This window comes from Lissotriton vulgaris, chromosome 3_1 (assembly GCF_964263255.1).
Source record: "Lissotriton vulgaris chromosome 3_1, aLisVul1.2, whole genome shotgun sequence".
NCBI lineage: Eukaryota > Metazoa > Chordata > Amphibia > Caudata > Salamandridae > Lissotriton > Lissotriton vulgaris.
This window is the reverse complement of record NC_141689.1, coordinates 986,214,654-986,234,100: the sequence shown is the minus strand read 5'-3', so window position 1 is coordinate 986,234,100 and position 19,447 is coordinate 986,214,654. Positions and strand designations below refer to the sequence as shown.

General features: G+C 41.6%; 1 protein-coding gene across 1 annotated transcript in view; it reads right to left on the bottom strand.

The window, feature by feature from the left end:
* Window positions 1–19,447, bottom strand: part of GLDC (glycine decarboxylase) — a 232,154-nt gene that overhangs the window by 49,662 nt on the left and 163,045 nt on the right. Inside the window, exons 13-17 of the mRNA XM_086961354.1 lie at window positions 11,729–11,813; window positions 11,543–11,584; window positions 10,152–10,294; window positions 6,993–7,068; window positions 1,373–1,498 (exon numbers count right to left, since the gene is read on the bottom strand). Of these exons, the coding sequence (XP_086817480.1) occupies window positions 1,373–1,498; window positions 6,993–7,068; window positions 10,152–10,294; window positions 11,543–11,584; window positions 11,729–11,813 (472 nt within the window). The remainder of the gene's footprint in view (window positions 1–1,372; window positions 1,499–6,992; window positions 7,069–10,151; window positions 10,295–11,542; window positions 11,585–11,728; window positions 11,814–19,447) is intronic.

The window sequence follows — 19,447 nt, the reverse complement described above, 5'->3', positions numbered from 1 at the left end:
TAAAGTCACCGTGGAGACAGCTGCCTAAACCTCCTGCAAAGTGACTGTGTTCCTTCACGTGATTAGTGCAATACACAAATATACATAACCTAAAATCCTCCTAATGGTAGTTAAAGTCGCACTCATGTACCTGCTATTATCCCTCCATGTGGTCATTCAGAGTAATGACATGCGTGGACTGTGCAGATATGCAGAAAAAAAAAGAGGCGGGGGCTTGCTTTTGGACCCACATGCTTGGTGTTCTGCTCTCAACCAGTATTTTCACATTCTCCTTTTCATCTCCCTTCATGAGGGTCAAGTGAATCGGCAGCAGATTTGATGTGAGGAGTTCGGTAAAGCTCAGTGCCACCTCTGGGACCAGTGTGCAGGACGCCCACCTAAAGCACCGGCCTATCTATGTTTGTTTTGCTCAATGATGTCAAATACAACTATCCCTTGTATATATTTAGGAAACTCCTTTTTGTGAGATTAACCCCCCGCCCTTTTCTTCCATTTTAAGCTAAAAGCACAGGCATACCAAGAACAGACTTGATGCCTGGAATAGGTAAGACTCCCGAGGACCTTTTGATTCCTAGTTGGGTCATCCTATCCATGCACACAAAGGCATGACCTGTAACTACCCCTCTCCCAGTTGAGCCACCTTTTAGGGACTTCATCAAACTGGAGAAGGTGGAGAAGTCCCTCAAGATCTTTGTTGCTGAGACATTATTTCCATTATAATGAAGACTCAAAGGCAGAATGTGCATAGGCAGAGTGCAAGAAATGACAAGGCTCCATTGTAAAAAACTAACAGATCCTCAAACAAACAGGCCAAGAAGCAGATTGGTGAAGCTGTTGCTAATAAGATTGAGGCAAAGGTTCCAACCATAGTGCCCAACACAGTCTTTAGTGGCTTGATTGAATTTCCTCCCCAAACTCAGGAACAAAACTTCAAAGATGCTTCCCAAATAGTATGAAGGCCCTGGACCATGAATCGAATGAATAGGAAATAAGAGTAGATGGAGTGAAGCCAAACTCATTCACTAGCCGCTGAGTTTGTCAGGCAAGTGTTATGAACTGCATTTTTAATGTGTAGTACAGTCCCCAAGTTGAAAAACTGAAGTACAATTTTGACTACATAAATATCTTCTAAAAGGTGAACAACTATTAACATAAGTTAAAAGAAACATACAGGAGGTAACTGAAAAAAGAAAATCCAGTAATCAAATGAAATTAGAGTACAGACGAGAAGCAAGCCGAACTAATAAAAAGTTAATAGCAAGAAAATGTTTAAGGAATTTCCCAGCTTTGGTTTATTACATTTTGATTGGGATAAAGATAAATGAGGACAGCAGGCACTGGTTAGCAGTTACAGTAGAGCAACAATACTTGCCATGGCCTTGAGGTGCGCAACATCTATATTTCCATGCTTGTCCACTTCTACTGGTTGGATCTTCATGCCTGCCATCTGGGCACTCGCTGGGTTTGTTCCATGAGCAGATTTTGGAATAAGGCAGACCTAAAATGCACCACAAACATGCTACGTCAACCGCGGGTCTTATTACCTCTTGCGCTGCACATTTAAGGCACTCAAAGTAACAAGTGTGATATGCCAATGCAACAATTGTCATTTTGCACGTTAAAGTCAACATAAAATCATTTGAAGTTTATTAGATAGTTTCAAATTAAACTCTCAAGAATAAAAAGTTCCTCTGTAACATGAAGGTGCAACAGAAAACTATGATACAACAAGCCAAGTCCCAGCGTGTTCCTTCCCACATCACTGTTACTCCTTTCATTAAGCTCTTAAGTATCTAACTTGTTTGGGCCCTTCTAGATAAACATGAACACTGCAAAGGCTCTTAATAAGCTTTCATAACTTGGTGGCATAGGAGAGGCATTACTGTATGCCACTGTTTTCACCATCAGTTGGGAAGCCTTTGCTGTAGGGTTATCAACTCCAAATAAATATTTGCAGTCGGTAAATACCAAAGCATTGGGTCAATTAAGAAGCACTTTTATTAATCCACAAAACTCACTCGCCTCCTTCCCAGATTTAGAACTTTGGATGACTTAGTACATTCCTCTCAGGTCTGGTGGACTCTTTTACATAGGATATGTTACAGACTAGAACTCTAGTTGGCAGGGGCTCACACCCTGTCCAAGTAGGGACCCTCACTCTAATCAAGGAAAGTACAGAACATGCTAAGAATAACCCATGCTCACACCCTTGGTAGCTGGCAAGATTAGTCAGGTTTATCCCCAGAGACAATATGAAAGTATTTGCGTACGGACACATGAACCGTGAAAACCCCACAAATGTACCCCACATCAGTTTAGAAAAACAGCCAATATTTATCGGAGTAAAACAAAAATAATCTAACATACATATCAGAATACACGTTTTCCAAGATTGGATCAAATAGGACTTTAGAAACACAAAAGCTCCAACGGTCGATCTGGTTGCACTGGACATGGATTACTCCACAAAGTCAGTCAGGCCTTGGGAAGTGAGGACTGGCGTCGGGGTCACGCAGACCCCGGTACAGTACCTGTAGATTGTGGATATCAAAAAATGGTGCAAGACGCAGCGGAGGTGAGGCACCAGTGCCATCGGTTCTTTACTGCTATGCAGTTTGTTGGCAGGTTGGCGCGCGAGGATAGTGCAATGCACAAAGGAGGTGAGACATCACTGAAGCAAGTGAGGTGTCTGTTCTTGGCATTGGCACATAGTCAGGAAGTCACTGATGCCCAGGAATGTTGCAGGGCCCAGGGGAGTTGATGCGGTGGTTGCCGATGACCCTCTTTCCTTACTGCTATGTGTGGTCAATGGTTAGGCTGGATGTCAAGCGCAGGGGTTTGGGTGTACATCGTCTAGGTCGAACCACTGAGCCACAGCTGCAGCAATGGAGCGGTGCGTCAGGTCAGTGGCACGGGGCTTGAGACGCCGGCAGTCATGGTTCTTTGGAGGCCCTGCATTGTCAGAGCTTGCATTATAAAATCGCTGTCGTTGCAAAGTGTGGCTTCTGTGCATGCAGCAGCACGGCCTCAAAGTTAGACAGGTGCCAGTTCCTAAGTTGCTCGGCATCGGTTTCTTCTTGTAGCACGGAACTCTGTTCCAAAGGCCCAGGAACGGGATTGGACACTACTAGGTAAGTAGGATTCCCAGCAGAGGAGCCCAGGTGCTACAGGTGAAGTCTTTGATGGCCCTGAGACTTGGAACAGGAGGCAAGCTCTACTCAAGCCCTTGCAGAACCTTAGAAAGCAGGATGTAGAGAGCAAAGTCCAGTAGTATCACTCCCAGGACAGAAGCAGCAGGTAGCAGGCCAGCACAGCAAAGTGGCAGTCCCTCCTGGCAGCTCAACAGTTCTTCTTGGTAGGATGTCCTCAGTCCAGAAGTGTTCCTGAGTATATGGTGTCAAAGGTCCAGTACTTATACCCTTTTTGGCCTTTGAATTAGGAAGACTTCAAAGAAAGGTCCTTGTTGTGCACAAGGCACTGCCTTGGCTCCAGACACTACGGTGCAAGTGTCAGCTCCTCCGAACACTCTAGCTCAGGGAATCTCATTGGCCATGTGATGGGCCATCAAGATATGCAGGGCACACCTCAGCTCCTGATGTGTGACTGCCTAGAGTTAATTCACAAAGCCCAACTGTCATCCAACACAGATGTGTATTGTAGAGACAGGCAGAGGCACCGGATGGTTAAGTAAGAAAATGGCAACTTTCTAAAATAATAAAACTGGCATTTTCAGACCTGAAATTTAAAAATCAATTTTACTAAAAGATGTGCTTTTAAATTGTGAGTCAAGAGACACAAAAACTCCAATTTTCTATCTGCTCCCGAAGGGCAGATACTCTTATAAGATATTACAAGGCAACGCCAAGGCTAACATATGGGAGATATAGTTCTTGCCATATTAAATACTAATTTAGCAGTTGTTCACTACAAGGATATGTAAAACCATTATGTACATGTCCTACCTTTTCAATACACTGCACCCTGGCCACGGGATTACCTAGGGCCTACCTTAGGGGTGCCTTACATGTAATAAAAGGGAAGGTTTGGGCCTAGCAAGTCTGTGGACTTGCCAGGTCACTGGAGCAGCCACAGAACAACACACAGGTGCTGCAATGGCAGGCCTGAGACAGGTTAGAAGGGCTACTCAGATGGGTGGCACCATCTGTGCTGCAGCCCAATTGTAGCATTCGAGTTACAGGCCCTGGGCGCACATAGTGCCCTGTACTAGGGTCTTACTAGTAAATCAAACACCAATCAGGGAGAAACCAAATGGTATTACGTTTTAGTCACACTGCGCATGCACTCTAGCACAGGACAATAGTGGTAAAGTGGTCAGAGTCCTAAAACCAACAAAAAAGTTTAGCACACTCAGAAATCAAAAATACAGGGGAAACAATGCCAAAAGATTCTAGGTTTAATAGAATTTATAAAAGCCCAACGTTTGGTTGGGCTTTGTCCTAAAATGCACATTGAACTATGTGCAGACAGACAACAGTGCTCAACAAGAAGTGTAGATTTTTCAGCTCTGTTGAATGTGGTTCAGTTTTTAGGAATTCTGAAAATACCTAGTGTGAAGTCCTTAGCTGGAATAATCTTATTTTAACGTCAATGAGAGGCACTTTGATGTAAATGTTTGTAGGATTCAAGCACTGTAACTGAATTAGTCCAAGGAAATGTTACTCCCCACCCATGCAGAAGTACGGGGCTACACCATGATGCATGGTTAACTGTTTAATGTGGGGATAAGAAACTGTTCTTTGTCAATTAAAACCCATCCCGAGATGTTCTGTGCTGCATAGCACTCACACTTTCAAGACTATATTTCTATCAGGCAATTAATGATGGAATGGAGCTAGACATGCCTTTTTTGTTACATTGCTCGCACTGGTGACAGTTGTGACCATAACACTCAAGCAGCTATTGCATCATTTCTGCAAGGAGCCTTCTGAAAATATTAGATAGTATTGAGGCTAGGGAAGAACCAGTTATCTAATTTGGCAGGATGACACAAAAGCACCAGCGCTGTCTGTTGACATCACCGCAGTGATAAGTAGTTCTACAATAGCAACAATGCAATTGGTTCACGTGCTAACACAGGGTTTCTGATTTTTAAAGATATTGTTTAACTCCATTTAATTTTGCAAATAATCGGAATCTGAACAGAAATAAATCTTTGATACATTTGCATTGATGATGGAAAAGTTTAAATGTGCCAGTAAATTTCCGACAAAAGTTGACTGGACTAGTTTTAACAGTGAAAAACCACAGTGACTTTGAAAATATCTGGCTCTGTCCCTTCCTCAAATTACAGATCAGGCCTGCTACATGCTACGGATCAGAGTCTTGGAAAATGGCAAGGAGAGGCGAGTTCTTTGAGCCACTTGATGCTCTATTCAAAGATAAAAGCATCAAGCCAATATCCCAATGATACAGGACTCTGCTTGAAAGTCTCCTTTGTTCCAAGAATCAATCACCTCAAATACTGCTGCACGTCCTCCAGATCTGGACATCCATCTTCTACCTAAAGCTCAACCAACGCACAGAGCTCCTGTTATTTGTCAAAAACATACAGTACAAACCTGGTTTGATTAAATGAACCTTGCGGGCTTTGAAATCCAACTTTCAGCGAATGATAAGTCACTTGGTGTCACCCTGGACACAAACATTACTCTTAAGACACATATTGCTTGGTACTAGCTCACTAAGTGAAACTGTTTTTCAGAAAGCACCTTCAGAACTGCTGTTGAAGCCCTCATACTCTTGCATCTGGATGGTGGAAATGCCCAGCTCCATGGTTTTCCAGAAAGCGCTCTAACACCGCTTAAAGGATCCTACATGCCGCAGCAGGTCTCATACAAAGCTTAAAGAAACATTCAGAGCCGCCCCATCCTGATGGACCACCACTGGCTCCCCTTGCTGGCCCGTATCATCTTCAAAACCAGCTGCATCATATACAAAGCTATCACAACCAGCACACCCCACACCACTAGCCAGGACACCAAACTGAAGACCAATGGTGAAATATGAAAAGACAAGGCAGCTAGTATTTTCCATCCAGATATCTACAATCTGGAATGCCTTAGTATCCACCAGGTCTGTCCCAACACTGCTCCAATCTAGGAAAGCGTTGAAGACTCACCTCTTTAAAGAACACTCTATGACAAATCATTAACATCCAGTTACCCAACTACCACTCCGGTCACTCATCCACTTCATGCTTGTATTGGACACTGCCTTTTGGCTATGTGTGCACTCTGGAAATACTACATACAGATTAAGGACCTTCTTAGCAGCGGTCACTTGACCATATTTAGGAGTGTGTTTAGTTCTGGAGGGAACGGACAATAGGACTTTTCTTTATTGCTATTGGTATATTGTTTGGTGCAATATTTGAGTGAAAGCGTAGTCTGCTTAAAAAAATGCCTGCAGATTTTAGGAACACTTGTGACTTACATCTGTATAGAGGGTCTTCCTTTAAAAATATATTCACATGGTACTCAAGTAAAGTGACAATTGAAACTAGCCACTGTTCTACCAGTACAGATGCATATTATGTGCTGGTACTACATATAGAGGTAACATGGCAACCTCCTGCTGATGGTGCACTAAGTGTCCACTTTTCCTAACACTGGCTTCATGAAATATGCCAAAGATAGAACGCGCAGTAGCAGAGAATATCATACTTCACCAATATATCTGCTCATTCTTACACAAATGCACATCTGAAGAAAACGATAAGTAAATCCTAACAAAACTGAATATTGCCTTTACTACTTTCACTGTGAACACGAAATAAACAATTGAATACATATATTGTTTGGTTATATGGACTAATATTTGCTGTGCATGCTCACAAACATTAAAGAATGCCAGAAGTTAAAGCTTATACTGCTATTACCTCTGAGGGTCCTTAAACGCCTGCTCTCAACTTCAGCAGTAGACAAACAAAAGCTAGGTAGGCTTCATATTTCACTCCACTATTTCACACTTACGGTTCGGTGGTGTTCTCCTTTGCCATTTAGATAAGCCTTAATCGCAGCCAAGCCCGCATACTCTCCTTGAGCCCCACTGGTGAGAAAAGGTACACGCGATTAAGTCAAAAGATTTGCATTCAAACACAATTACAATCCAATGGTTCACATCTTGCAAAACAATATTTTTCCATGGCGAATTTTCGGAAGTATCTAAACATATTAGTGACAATGCCAGGATCATCATAATGCATTTGAATCAACTAAGTAGGGTTTTGGGAGGACTACAGAACTGACGCATCGCAAACTATGTGCAAGAGTGGTACCACGTTGAAATATTAAACCGTATTCAAATTTGGATCAAATTAAGTCTTACGCAAACTACAGAATGGTGGTTAACCAAGGTGAACAACACAGAGAAATCAATTTGATCACTCCCTGCAAGAGGGCATCACAAATCACTATGGCCCCTTCAGTTGAGAAGATTAATTTTGATTGGACAAACACCTCAGATTTACAGCATACTGAAGCACTATAATACATCGAACATAACCTCGACAAATTGATGAAAATAATAGGGTAGAGAAGGCCTCGATACTTCGGACAGTCAAAACATTGCAGATAATAGAATTGCAGATATTATACAGAGGAATGTAAGAAACCCAGGACAAAATCTACTCCAAGGATCCACAGACTTTCTTTGAACTCGTCACACCTAGTGCCTTCCGGACGATGTATTTTCCAAAACCAAAACACCAATGAGATGTCACAAATTCACTTGGGCATCGCATCTTTGTACACAAAGGATATAATTTCAGTTCCTCATTTTGAATGATTAGTAAAAGTGTGCCTGTTTAGTCTTGAAGATCACAAATTCTTCTGTTAAAAGAGGTTACCATCATCTCCAAAAGCAGGTCAGCTGTCTTCTAAAGAAATACAACTTAAATCCCTTTAACAGTGTCTCAAGTCATCTTTTGTACGCAGGCTCATTCAAAAGTGCAGTTGCTGTACAACTAGCACCATACTTCACCAATAACAATCTAAATAACTTAATTTGTTTATAGACAGATGCTGCACTAAGCGATGGATGATACCTTGTTCTCAGATAATGGGTATATCTGTTTCCACATTTTGTTAGACGTCTTTGCACAGTAAAGCACAATAGAGAATTAGATACTACTGTCCATTTTTTTCTAAACAGATTGGATCATAAGAATGCCTCTAACCTGCATGAGCCTGAGCTGGTTCTTGCCTTTTTTTGTTAAGATCCTAATTGGTATATAAAAAAAATCACTGTGATCCTTTGCTATCCCTCTTCCTTATGGGGAAAGACTAGGCTCTATTGTGGCCTCATCTCTTTAAATCAGCAAGAACCAACAGGAGCCGCAGCACTAACACCTACCATCTCCACCCACCAATAAGATGGCACGCAGCTGTACCACAAGGGTTTACTTAAATGTTCTAGAGTAATGGATACATTCCTCGTCTCACTTAAAATTGTAACCAAAGCAAGACAGAAAATGTCCTTCTCTCTAGAGTCAATTCTTCCAAACTTCGCCCAAAAGTCTATTCGATTAGAGAATTACCCACCCCTAGTGCTACAACCAGAATCTCAGTCTTCCCACTAGATACCAATCTATTTTAAGCCTTGCAATTAATAAAACTCTAAAATTGGCTTTTACAAGCCCAGTCAATTTACAGAAAGTGACAATTCTTCATTCAAAGGGGCACTTAAGAACTGTTCTAAAATTCCTAGCTCAGTCACAGTTGGTAGTAATGCCTCCTACTAGGCCTTGCAAAACATTTAACTCCTGGTAAAGCATTCCTGATGTTGTTCAATAGCTCTTGTAAAAGTGTAAAAGGAGTTAAGTAGTCCAATCGTGGATACTGCACCTTCCTTTCACACCCCTTTTGACATAGCTTCACTTGCTCAAGTTCAAAACTCACGGTATTCATGATACGTTGCTTACACCCTTCAAAGTAGCCTCCCTATTTGAAGAACATAACAGTAATTCAGGAAGTACCATTATCATAGATTCTACGAGGCAAAAAAAAAAACTCTACAATCGTTCTGTGCCTCTCAGAATTAGAGAGGGTATCCCCACAGATTCTCTAATCTTAGTGTTTGGAACAGTATACCACCGAAAATCATTTCCTCTGAACCCTTCCACTGTTCAAAAGTCGTCAAGAGTTTTTCCCCCCATTTTCTAACTCATTTATTCAAAGATCTTCCATTTAAATTCATACATCTGAATACCCGTCTTATAAATTATGTCTTCTGGCTTATACAACTGCTGTGACTATGCGTCAAATGCAGTGCCTTCTCCATTTACTGTTTGATACAAATTTCATTGTTGCACTATAGCCACAATATACACAACTTGTAGTAAACAGCTCTGACTTACACCAGTGAAGCATTGTTAACCTCTTAGGTGCTGCGCCTATTCTAACGGCCGACGGCACCACTACCTCAGGAGTGCTGCTGTCGGCCGTTGGACGTTCGAACCTCACCTGCGCAATGGAACGTTCAGCACTGGAGCTGGACGTTCCATAGCTGCTAAGAGGTTAGTGTATGAATGCAGTTTTACCAGTCTTAGAATCCTATGTCAACAGTATACATTACAGCTTCCCAGAACTGCACTTACAAAGCACACTATCATTCACCATTGCAAGGAACCTCAAAACACTAGTTCAAAATATTTTTGAAATGGTGAACAATATTTTTTCATGTAGTCAGATGAAACAAAACATGAACCTTGCTCTGACATCTTAACAGTTGTGTATGTGTGCTAGTGTTACTAAATGACTCCATGTCATGGGGGACCCATTTTCCAGTCATGGGTTTTCATTTGCGCAACTTGCATGTTCTGATAGTCCTGCATTACCTCAAATGAACCAGTTGGACTGAATAGAAAAACTGGACTCGAATAGGGTGTTCCCGATAACATGGAACAATCTAATATTCATTGTATCCCAAATCAAATATTTCTGGAAAAACAGCTAATAACTTCAATAATCTATTCTCTATTACTGAGTAATGCTACAGTTATTAGGATTTACAGTGTCCCAAAGAATGCCTTCCTGTGGCAGTAAGAAGGTGAAACATTTGAGAACAAATATTTTTGACAATTATTTAACCAATACACTGGATTGAATATTGCAGTTTATTACATGGCTTACCTGTTTGGTTGGAATGAGATTCTGTCATAACCTGTGATTTCACAAAGGTCTTTCTCAAGCTCCCTGAAAAGCTGTTGGTACCCTTGAGTTTGCTCAACAGGCACGAACGGATGGATATTTGCAAACGATGGCCATGTTATAGGCTGTGAAAGAAAAAGAAAAACATTTTTGGGGGTTTTTAAGAAGAGAGGTTTACTTTTACGACAGTTAGATGCATTTAAAAGACAGATTAGATTGACTGCTTAGCGTCACTAGACCTTGGTTAGTGTGACTAGAGCTACAGAATGTTTTTCAGAAAGTCATGGGATCATTTGCTCTGGGGCAGGTAACATTCCCAATAAAGTTTCTACATTACATTTAAAGCGAGCCAAAATATTAAGAATTAATATGACCCAGGATCTTATTGACCTTTTATCTGCCGTGCATTTCATGGACAGTGGTCTTACTTCAGGACCAACATTGGTAGTTGCATGATTTTTTCCCAATATTTCAGTTGCATTTGCAAGTGTTTTTCTAACTGTTACATTGGTTGGTTTATTCTATTAAGGGAGCAAACCCATTACACCTAGAAGATTAACTCTTCCAAAAGCGCTGAGAGCAACACTGGGGTTTTACATCACAGAAAGCTCTACATGTCTGCTACCCGCCATCACCACCACCGTTACTTCTAAATTAAAAGACAAAAAGTGATTTAGAAGACTTTCTCGAAACTCCAAACAACTGCAGGGGTCAGAAGGGATAGCCAACATACAATCTTATTAAGATCCTAAGTGGTCAGTATCTTGTCACTTTGATCAAAACTGGCCAATCTGTCCAGGTTTCATGACTGCCTGTTTCTGGCAAAGCCCCAGACGCAGAACAAAGGGAGGCTCTTCTGCAGCTATAGGTAGAATGTGTCCTATAGATGGTCGACTAAATGACTTCACGATACTGCAACCACAAGTAGAATATGGTTACATTTATAGGAAACCGAGAATGAAATTTTTAATGACAAACAAGTAAAAGGCATAAACATTCACTGAAATACACGAGAAGGAAAAGCATCCAATAAACAGGCATTTTGAATTTAGACTGTTCGGCAATAGTTACATTTCTAGAGTTATCCAGTGGCTCCTGTGGCCTGAATGACCTCCCCCTGCCCTTCAGAGCCACCTCCTCCCTGAATTCCACAAGAAACTGAAGACTTGCCCCTTTACTCTTTATCTAGCGTGAGGATAACCTATCGGGTGAGATATGGGCTCTACAAAAAGCCATAACTGTAAATTGTACAATCCTTCGATACCCTGATTTTTATATATCCGTAACCAGGGATACGTGATTCACCACAGGAAAATGTTTCCTTTGCCTTCCCATTATGTTCTGCAAAAAAAGCAATTCTACCTAACACTTACCATAAGCTCAGATGAACTGTTTAGTTTCATTGTACACGAACCCTAAAAAAATGAAGGCGAAATTGATGGTCAGTGCTTCGTTTCTTCGCAAATTTTGACTACTTATTTTTCACAACCCACTCTCCCAAACACTCTTGCCGGCAGTATTGCCCATCCCACCTCAAACTAAAAATCCACAATACTTACCAAAGGAATCATACTGTGCACAAGGGAAATGTCTTTGTTCTCCAGTCTCTTCAAGTACCGCACTAAGTTGGTTTCAGAGTGATAGCTGCAGGACATGAAACACAAAAAGTGTGTATTTACCAACGAAGCTTTTAACACTGGCCCAAAAGACACATTATCCACAAATACCTACTACAACTGCTGACTACAGCCTAACAAAAGCCTTGATGTAGAGTGGCCCACAGATGAATCAAATGACAACTAGAAGCATCACAAGTTGTAAACCTAGTTCCATCGTTAAACCCTTCATACCGAAGTCACTGAACAGGTTGAGTCATAGCACCTTTCTCTTGTTTATTTTTTTTACAACAAACTGGCTCAAACTTAATCAATCTTTCCCTGTAGGTGATCACCAAAGCTATAGGTTGTTTTTTACATTCTACCCTCCTTGTAACACTCATACACTTCTAGTAGCCCACTCAGGACATCAGGGCAAGTGTGAGAACCAATACAATAAGGTCACAGGACTTTGCACAGTTTTGTGTTTCAGAAGCAGATCTTAAGCTAACAAAAATTACAATGTTCTGGATTACCATGGTCCAGCAATACGAAGTACATATGGCTAGCATAGGGGTTATGGTATACATACGAGCTAAAGCAAGATCTGTGCGCTCAGAAAATAACTTTGGTGTCAGCCCAGGGTGCGCCTGATCGATCAAGCTAAGAACATGTTTAACACATAGTTGGTAAACAGTTTTTAAAAGATCTTTTAAATGCGGGCGTCCTGTTTTTCTAACTGCACAGAAGACTGACTGGGTCTACTAAGGCACGCTCAGTGAAAATTTACAAAGACAGCCATTTCATGTTAAGGTTTACAATATAACTGAGACCATCAGCATGAAGTCAAAGTGTATCTAACAAGGAATTTGGGGACAAAGGAACTAAGTAGGGAAAGACTGTTTCCACATTTCTTCTTGAATTCATAAAACAATCGTTCAACCTCAGCATTCAGCTTTTTAGATTGAATGATTCTCACTTATGCAAACTATTCAGTGACTTCAAGATATACTGATGCTAAGACAACCAATGTGCTTATGCAGAGAAAGGCAGAACATCTAAAATACCATGTTTAAGAGCCATGAGGAGTATGCTTGGTTCAAATGGTTCCTAATATAAAGGCAATGCTAAAGTTGGCTATAACACATGGAAAAGGTTGCCCTCCTAGACTAGCATGATGAATGCAAGGCAGAACTAGAAGGGTAGCAGATGAAAATCTCAAAGCGAAAGAGCCCATGTTGCAGCAAAAACGTATGGGAAAGCAAGGGCCAGCATTTGCTGTAGCTTTGTTAGAAATGCAGTGTTAGAAAAAATGTATGTTCTTTTTGAATTACAGAGGTGCTTTAAGCAAAGGGGTAGCAGTAGCTTCAAAATCTTGATGTGAGATTAGTACCTGGGGTATTGAAATATAACCTGTGGTCAAAGAGGATTCCCAAATTGACTGCCTGGACTATCTATACCAGTAAATAAGCATCAATAAAGGCCACCAAGACATTGGCAAGAGATACCTGTATGAATGGAAGCTAAGAATCTACTTTTATCCCAACCAACCATTAAGTGATGGTTGAACATCAAACTGCCAATGTCTTTCAAACAATTCTGAAAGTCTGCCAGGCATTGGGTAAGAAAGTGGAGCCTATAAGACATGCTCTATGTGATCCTCATAGCAGAAAACCAGAAAACCTGAAACCCTTATTATCTCATGAAGTGAGGTAGAGATATCATGTTAAGATTGAAATGAGTAAGAAATCCCACAAGGAACTGGATGAAAGACATCTAAACAGGAAAAGCACTAAGAATTGTCATCTATCTACGAAAGAAGGATTCCATTGCAAGGTAATACCTCACTCTAGCCTCATTAAGACGCGCTAAGAGGATGAGATACAGAAGAAACAGGAAGGACCAGCACAGTCTAGTCTCTTAGATTAAATATTAAAAGTAACTTTAACCTATTCAGTCCCATGATCAGGAAGAAAACCTGCTTGAGCAGAGTCTAAGGGACAAGTCTCTTATATAGGCGGAGATCTGGGAATTACCAGTAAAGGAAGAAAGATGGGCCAATACATCAAAAGAATCACTGGGTGGGCACTAAACTTGCCTCATCATTGTGCTTTATTGCGCTCTGAGGCAACAGAGAGGGAGGGCAAGAGGCAACACAGAGGGCGAGAAGCAACATGGAAGAAGGGAGGGCTAGAGGCAACAGAGGGAGGCAAGGCCACAGGTGGGGGTGCACACAGAGGATGCCCTGTCTTAGTCAAAACCTTAAATGAAAAGGTCTAAATATAAATAAAGCAATCTTAAATGCAGAAATACAAAAACATTTTTGCCAGATTTGTGGCATAAGATAATTCAAATTTACTTTTTAGATAAGAGGAAATATTGAATTAATTAATTTCCCAATGACATGGTACAGCAGCTGAAAGGCTGGAGTGGCACTGTAAAAATGTTTTCAGTCCAAGAAACAGACAGTTGACGACATTTCACCATTAATGCGGACAGAGGAGGAATTTGCAAATGGGAAGATGCCGGTGTAATAGGAGAGCAGGAATATCCTTGTCCTTCTGATACTACTACACTGGATGAACCAACCAAAAACAGGAGCCTATCAAGAGCCCCATTTTAATTGCCTTATTGGCGAAAAATATAGCTTTATAGAATATCTCAACGCTGATACTGCATTGCTGAAAGTACTCAACAATATTCAAGATGCCGAATGAAGAAGAATCTTGCCTGTTCGATATATCTGCAGTGTAGTGTTTTGAGAGTTATAAATGATGGAACCCTTCTGGCTACTGATGGGCTCTGTAGAATGGTGGTGTCTGTGCTAGAGCGGAATGCAATGAAGGTTGGTTTAGAATGTTGAGTTTGCCACACAGACAAATTAAGACTGGTAATACTAAGCTTCTTGTGAGATGTAGTCATTTGCACGTACCCAGGCTGGGGAGGATGCTACAACTGGCGACGAGTTAGGCGATGTGTACCCCGAAGAAAAACAGTGCTCTGCCAGACAGTTTGCTGTGGTCCAAGCAAACTGCTAGTGTGTGCCACATGTGTTAAAGTCAAAGTACGGAACCGATGCTTAATGCATGTGAAGTCAAAGTGCAACTCCAGGCACTGTAAAGGAATTGAAAACAACGAAAGCATTGCAAAGAAATCTACATATCCGTGACCAAGAACCTGCTGGTCAGACCGTACATAAAAGGTAACGCTCTGCTACGCAAGAGAGTCATACATAATCCGGAACGTTAATGCGAAAGGCAGATACAACCAGATTTTCAAAGAGAAGCTATTGATAATCACAAACTGCAAGATAACGTTACAATTAGAAAGTAGTAAAGACAGCACGGAAAGAGCCGCTAAAGGATAAAACAAACATTTACTCACCAGAGCCATAGTAAAGTGAGCAGCTACGACCGAAGTACCAGGCGCCGCAACCCAGAACAAGCACGGGGGGTTGTGTTTGACAAGTGCGCGACAACTACCACAGTCTCGGATATCTTCGGAATAGTGAAACACTGCTTTTCCAATAGAGGCAAAGACTGGGGGCGTCTTTCTAAAAGCCATCAAGGATGATCCAGAGTAAGCATGGGCGCAAAATCCGTTCCGCTCGCGGATTTTCGGCAAATTCGCAATCCGCGAACTTCCGCGAATTTGCCAAAAATCTGCGAATCCGCAAGCGGAGCGGATCCGGGGGGCAAAAGTTCAAGCTTCAAGCTTGTAACTATTTTAGAACGGCGCCAGCAAGCTTCCAGCACCATTCCAAAATAGTTACTAAGTTAGCTTCAACAGGGAGCACTAATAGATAAAATGCAGGTGCTCGAGCACCTGCTTTATTTTATCTATTAGTGCTTCCTGATGAAGCTCACTTAGTAACTATTTTAGAATGGCGCTGGCAGCTTGCTGGCGCCATTCTAAAATAAAACAGGAGTGGGGCAGAGGGCAGAAGGACACAACAATGAGTGGGGCAGAGGGCAGAAGGGCACAAAAACGAGTGGGGCAGGGGGCAGAAGGGCACAAAGAACGAGAGGGTGGCAGTGATGAACCAGAGGGCGCATCGCGGTCTCGCGCAAAAAAAAACCCCGCGAACACGCAAAGCGCCCCGCGAACAAGCAAAAATAAAAAAATTCGCACAAGTTCGCGAATTTTGCGGATCGCGAATTCGCAAAATTCCCCCATGCTTACTCCAGAGGCCAGCACGTCCCAAGGCTTCAAAGATGGCTCAAATGAACAGGGTCAAGATGAACAGCCAATGGAGCTGGAGAGGGCTCAACCACGTTAGCAACTTCCATAAATGGCTACAAGGCTACCACTTTCCTGAAACCACCACCACCAAAAAGTTGAAGCATTGATTCACTTGAGGAGACTGATAACAAAAAGATTATCCGGTATCTTAAAAAATCTGGCTGGTGATGGTGTAAAAGAAGTCAAAGAAAATGCTGCAAACTGATTAAGTCAGAGTCAGATTAAAGCTTTGAATCTCAAGTTTAATAGAATACCAAATGTTATTTACGAACAATGCATCTTCAACCAAGAATGTCAGAAAGTTGCTGAAAGCATTGATGAATTTGTGGAGAGACTCTACACACAGATATTGTAAGTTCAATGAATTTAATGATGAAGCTATACATCTGAGAGTGATTGAGAGATTCTGGTCAGATTAATTTAGAAGATGAATGCTAAGAGACACGTAGTCTGGAACGAGTGTTAATGGCTGCCAGAGCTGAAGAAAGTGGTGATAGATAAGCTGCTGAAATGGAGGGCGGAGTTGCCCAGAATGAACCAGTTATGAGTGCGAAAAGTAAGCCAAAGATCGAAGGACACAGTGATGTCTACATATAAAAAGTTGTGTTTTAGAAGTGGATTTTCGTTTCCACACGAAGGTAAAGGTCCCGCTCTTGGACAGATAACAAAAGGCTGTGTGAAGGAGTACCATTTTGTGATGGTTTGCAAAGTGAACGAAAAATTTAGTGAATCACGACGTTAAGACAAAATGGCAGCCAGAACATTTCAGAAGCAACGTTTGATGCACACCCACAAGGCCAACCGGCGACATCACTTAAGACAAATCGCCACTGAAAGAAATCGATCGTCATCTAAATCATTGTTAAACAGCTCTTTTATTTCAGTATAAAGCAAATGTGAAGAAAATGATTGTGCCAAGTTGATGTTTACCTCAGAAAAGAGTGCACAGGTTGGTTTGGCTGCTTGTGAAGAAAAATGTCAGTCAAAGAAAGATAGGCATGACAAAGCACCAAAGTCATTCCAACACTGTATCAAGTATCAATTTTTAAAAATTTACAATTTACTGTCGGAGGATTACACTTAAAGTAAATGGTTGCTCGATACCTTTCATTATCGACAGTGGTGTACCGATAAACATTATGCCTGAGGAGAAATACAATGAATTGCCTCCATTGCAGCAACTTACACCACTGAAAACCAAAGTGTATACATGGGCTGCATCGACACCTTTCAAAAGCAAAGGTTCATTTCCAGCGACAATGAAACAATAAATCGGTGCAAGGACCCATCCATCTGCTTCTCATGCCTGTTTACTCAGTTTCAACACAGCTGCTGATATGGGACGGATTTCTATGAAGTACAACATGAAAGTAAAGTTGCATAATAATGAGGACAACCAAAGACAGACTAATTGCTTTTATTTGCGAAAACCTGTTGAGAAAGAATTTGAATCATTACTTAAGCATATTATTGAGTGTTCTACTGGTCCAACGCCATGGGTTACTCCTTGTGTGAGAGGATGTGGCGTAATGGCCAGAGCTGCCGATTTTGGAGCTGGGGATCCTGGTTTGAGTCTCGCCATCAGTTCAACATCCTGTGATTCTAGGAAAATCATTTAATCTCCTGTATACCCTCACGGGTGATTAGCCGCATACTGCTAACATAACGCAACTAAATGGTGCAAAGGTCTTCTCTCGCCTTGATTTAAATAAAGGTTATCAGTTGAACTCAAAGATTGCAGGAACAGTACATTTTCTACACATGTTGGTCTGTTTTGATACAAACGACTACATTTTGGTCTGTCCTCTGCTGAAGAACTGTTTCGACATATCATACAGCCTGTCATGAATGCGTTCAGTTACAGCGATTACATTTGTTTTCAGAGCTACAGAAAAAATACAATCAAGCTCTTACCCAAGTAGGTTTACCTGCCAAAGCAGGTTTGACTTTGAATGCAGACAATTGTGCTTTCCATAAGACCAGGTTAAAAGTATTTGGCCATATCTTTTCTGATGGGGATAGGAAACCATATCCTGCTACAGTACCAGCGCATGCTGATCCCCCACAAGATATTTCTATAGAGCTTTCATTTCTTGGCATGGCCAGTTACTGTTTCCGATACATACAAGACTTTGCCACTTTAAGTGTTGCGTTGAGACTTGCCGAAACATTTCATTGGTCGCATAAATGAGAGAAACGTTTTAATAAAATCCAAAAAGCCATTGAGAATGCTACTGAAATGGCATACTTCAATCCAAAGCTTCATACAGAGGTTGTTTATGCTAGCCCAGTTGGGTTAGGAGCTATCCCAGCACAGCAGTCACCAGAATGCTCAAAGGCATACTGTTGCATAAGGAAATAGAAGTTTGACCGAAAAAGAACATGCTTACTCACAACCTGAAAGATAAAGCCTAGCCATTGGATGGGCTTGTGAACATTTCCATGTGTTCTTGGACAGAAAACCCTATTAGATTGGTATCTTATCATCAAGCTTTACTGATTATTTGAAAATCCAAAGGCCAAAATGCCACCTTGCATTGAATAATGGGGACTATGGTTGCAAGAGTATAATTGTACCACTGTACATTGTCCAGGGAAGGATCAGAACCTGGCTGACTACTTTTCTAGAGTGACTATACAGGGTCACATTACTCCATACAAGACAGCTGAGGACTAGATGAACTTCATTGCAAAATCAAACATACCAGCTGCCATTTTGTTCACCCAGATTATTACTGCCACGAGCCATGATAGCGACATGTTAAAGTTGCAGGATATAATTAAACATCAGTCATGGAACCAACACCCTCGACCGCTTACTAGTGATGGTGAGTAACAACAATACAATAATGTTGAGGATGAACAGTCCATAACTCAGGAAGGAGTTATACAAAGAGGGTCGATTCCAGAGAGTCGCAAACGGATAATTGAAGTAGCCCATGAACGACACTGAAATTATTGCCACAAAACAAGCTCTGAGACAGTCTGGTTTCCTTATCTTGATGACAGTGTTGAAGAGGAACTAAAAGTCTGTCATCTATGCAAATGCCTTTCTAAAAACACTACTCACCACAACTAGAACGTGACCGAATCAGTAGTGGCTGGCAGAGAACAAGGGTGGCAGGGGGAACAAAATATTACCTCTGTCCTCACAGCCGCTTGCAGTCTTCTCTCCTGCTTCGACCCGAGACCAGGAAGGACCTGAGCTCCCAGGTTCCCCAAAGCCAATCACAACAATGCAATGCAGCGTTGCGATTGGTCTGAGCGCTGCAGTTCAGGACTTAGAGAGGGAGCCTAGGCATGATTGTTTGGCCAGTTCCAGGTGGAAGGCCAAGCAGTCATGTGCACTTATTGTGCCACCAGTGTGCCACCAGCCCCGCCCCAACCCAGCCCCAAACCTATGAAAAATAAAATGATAACTGTTATGATCAGTTTATCTTT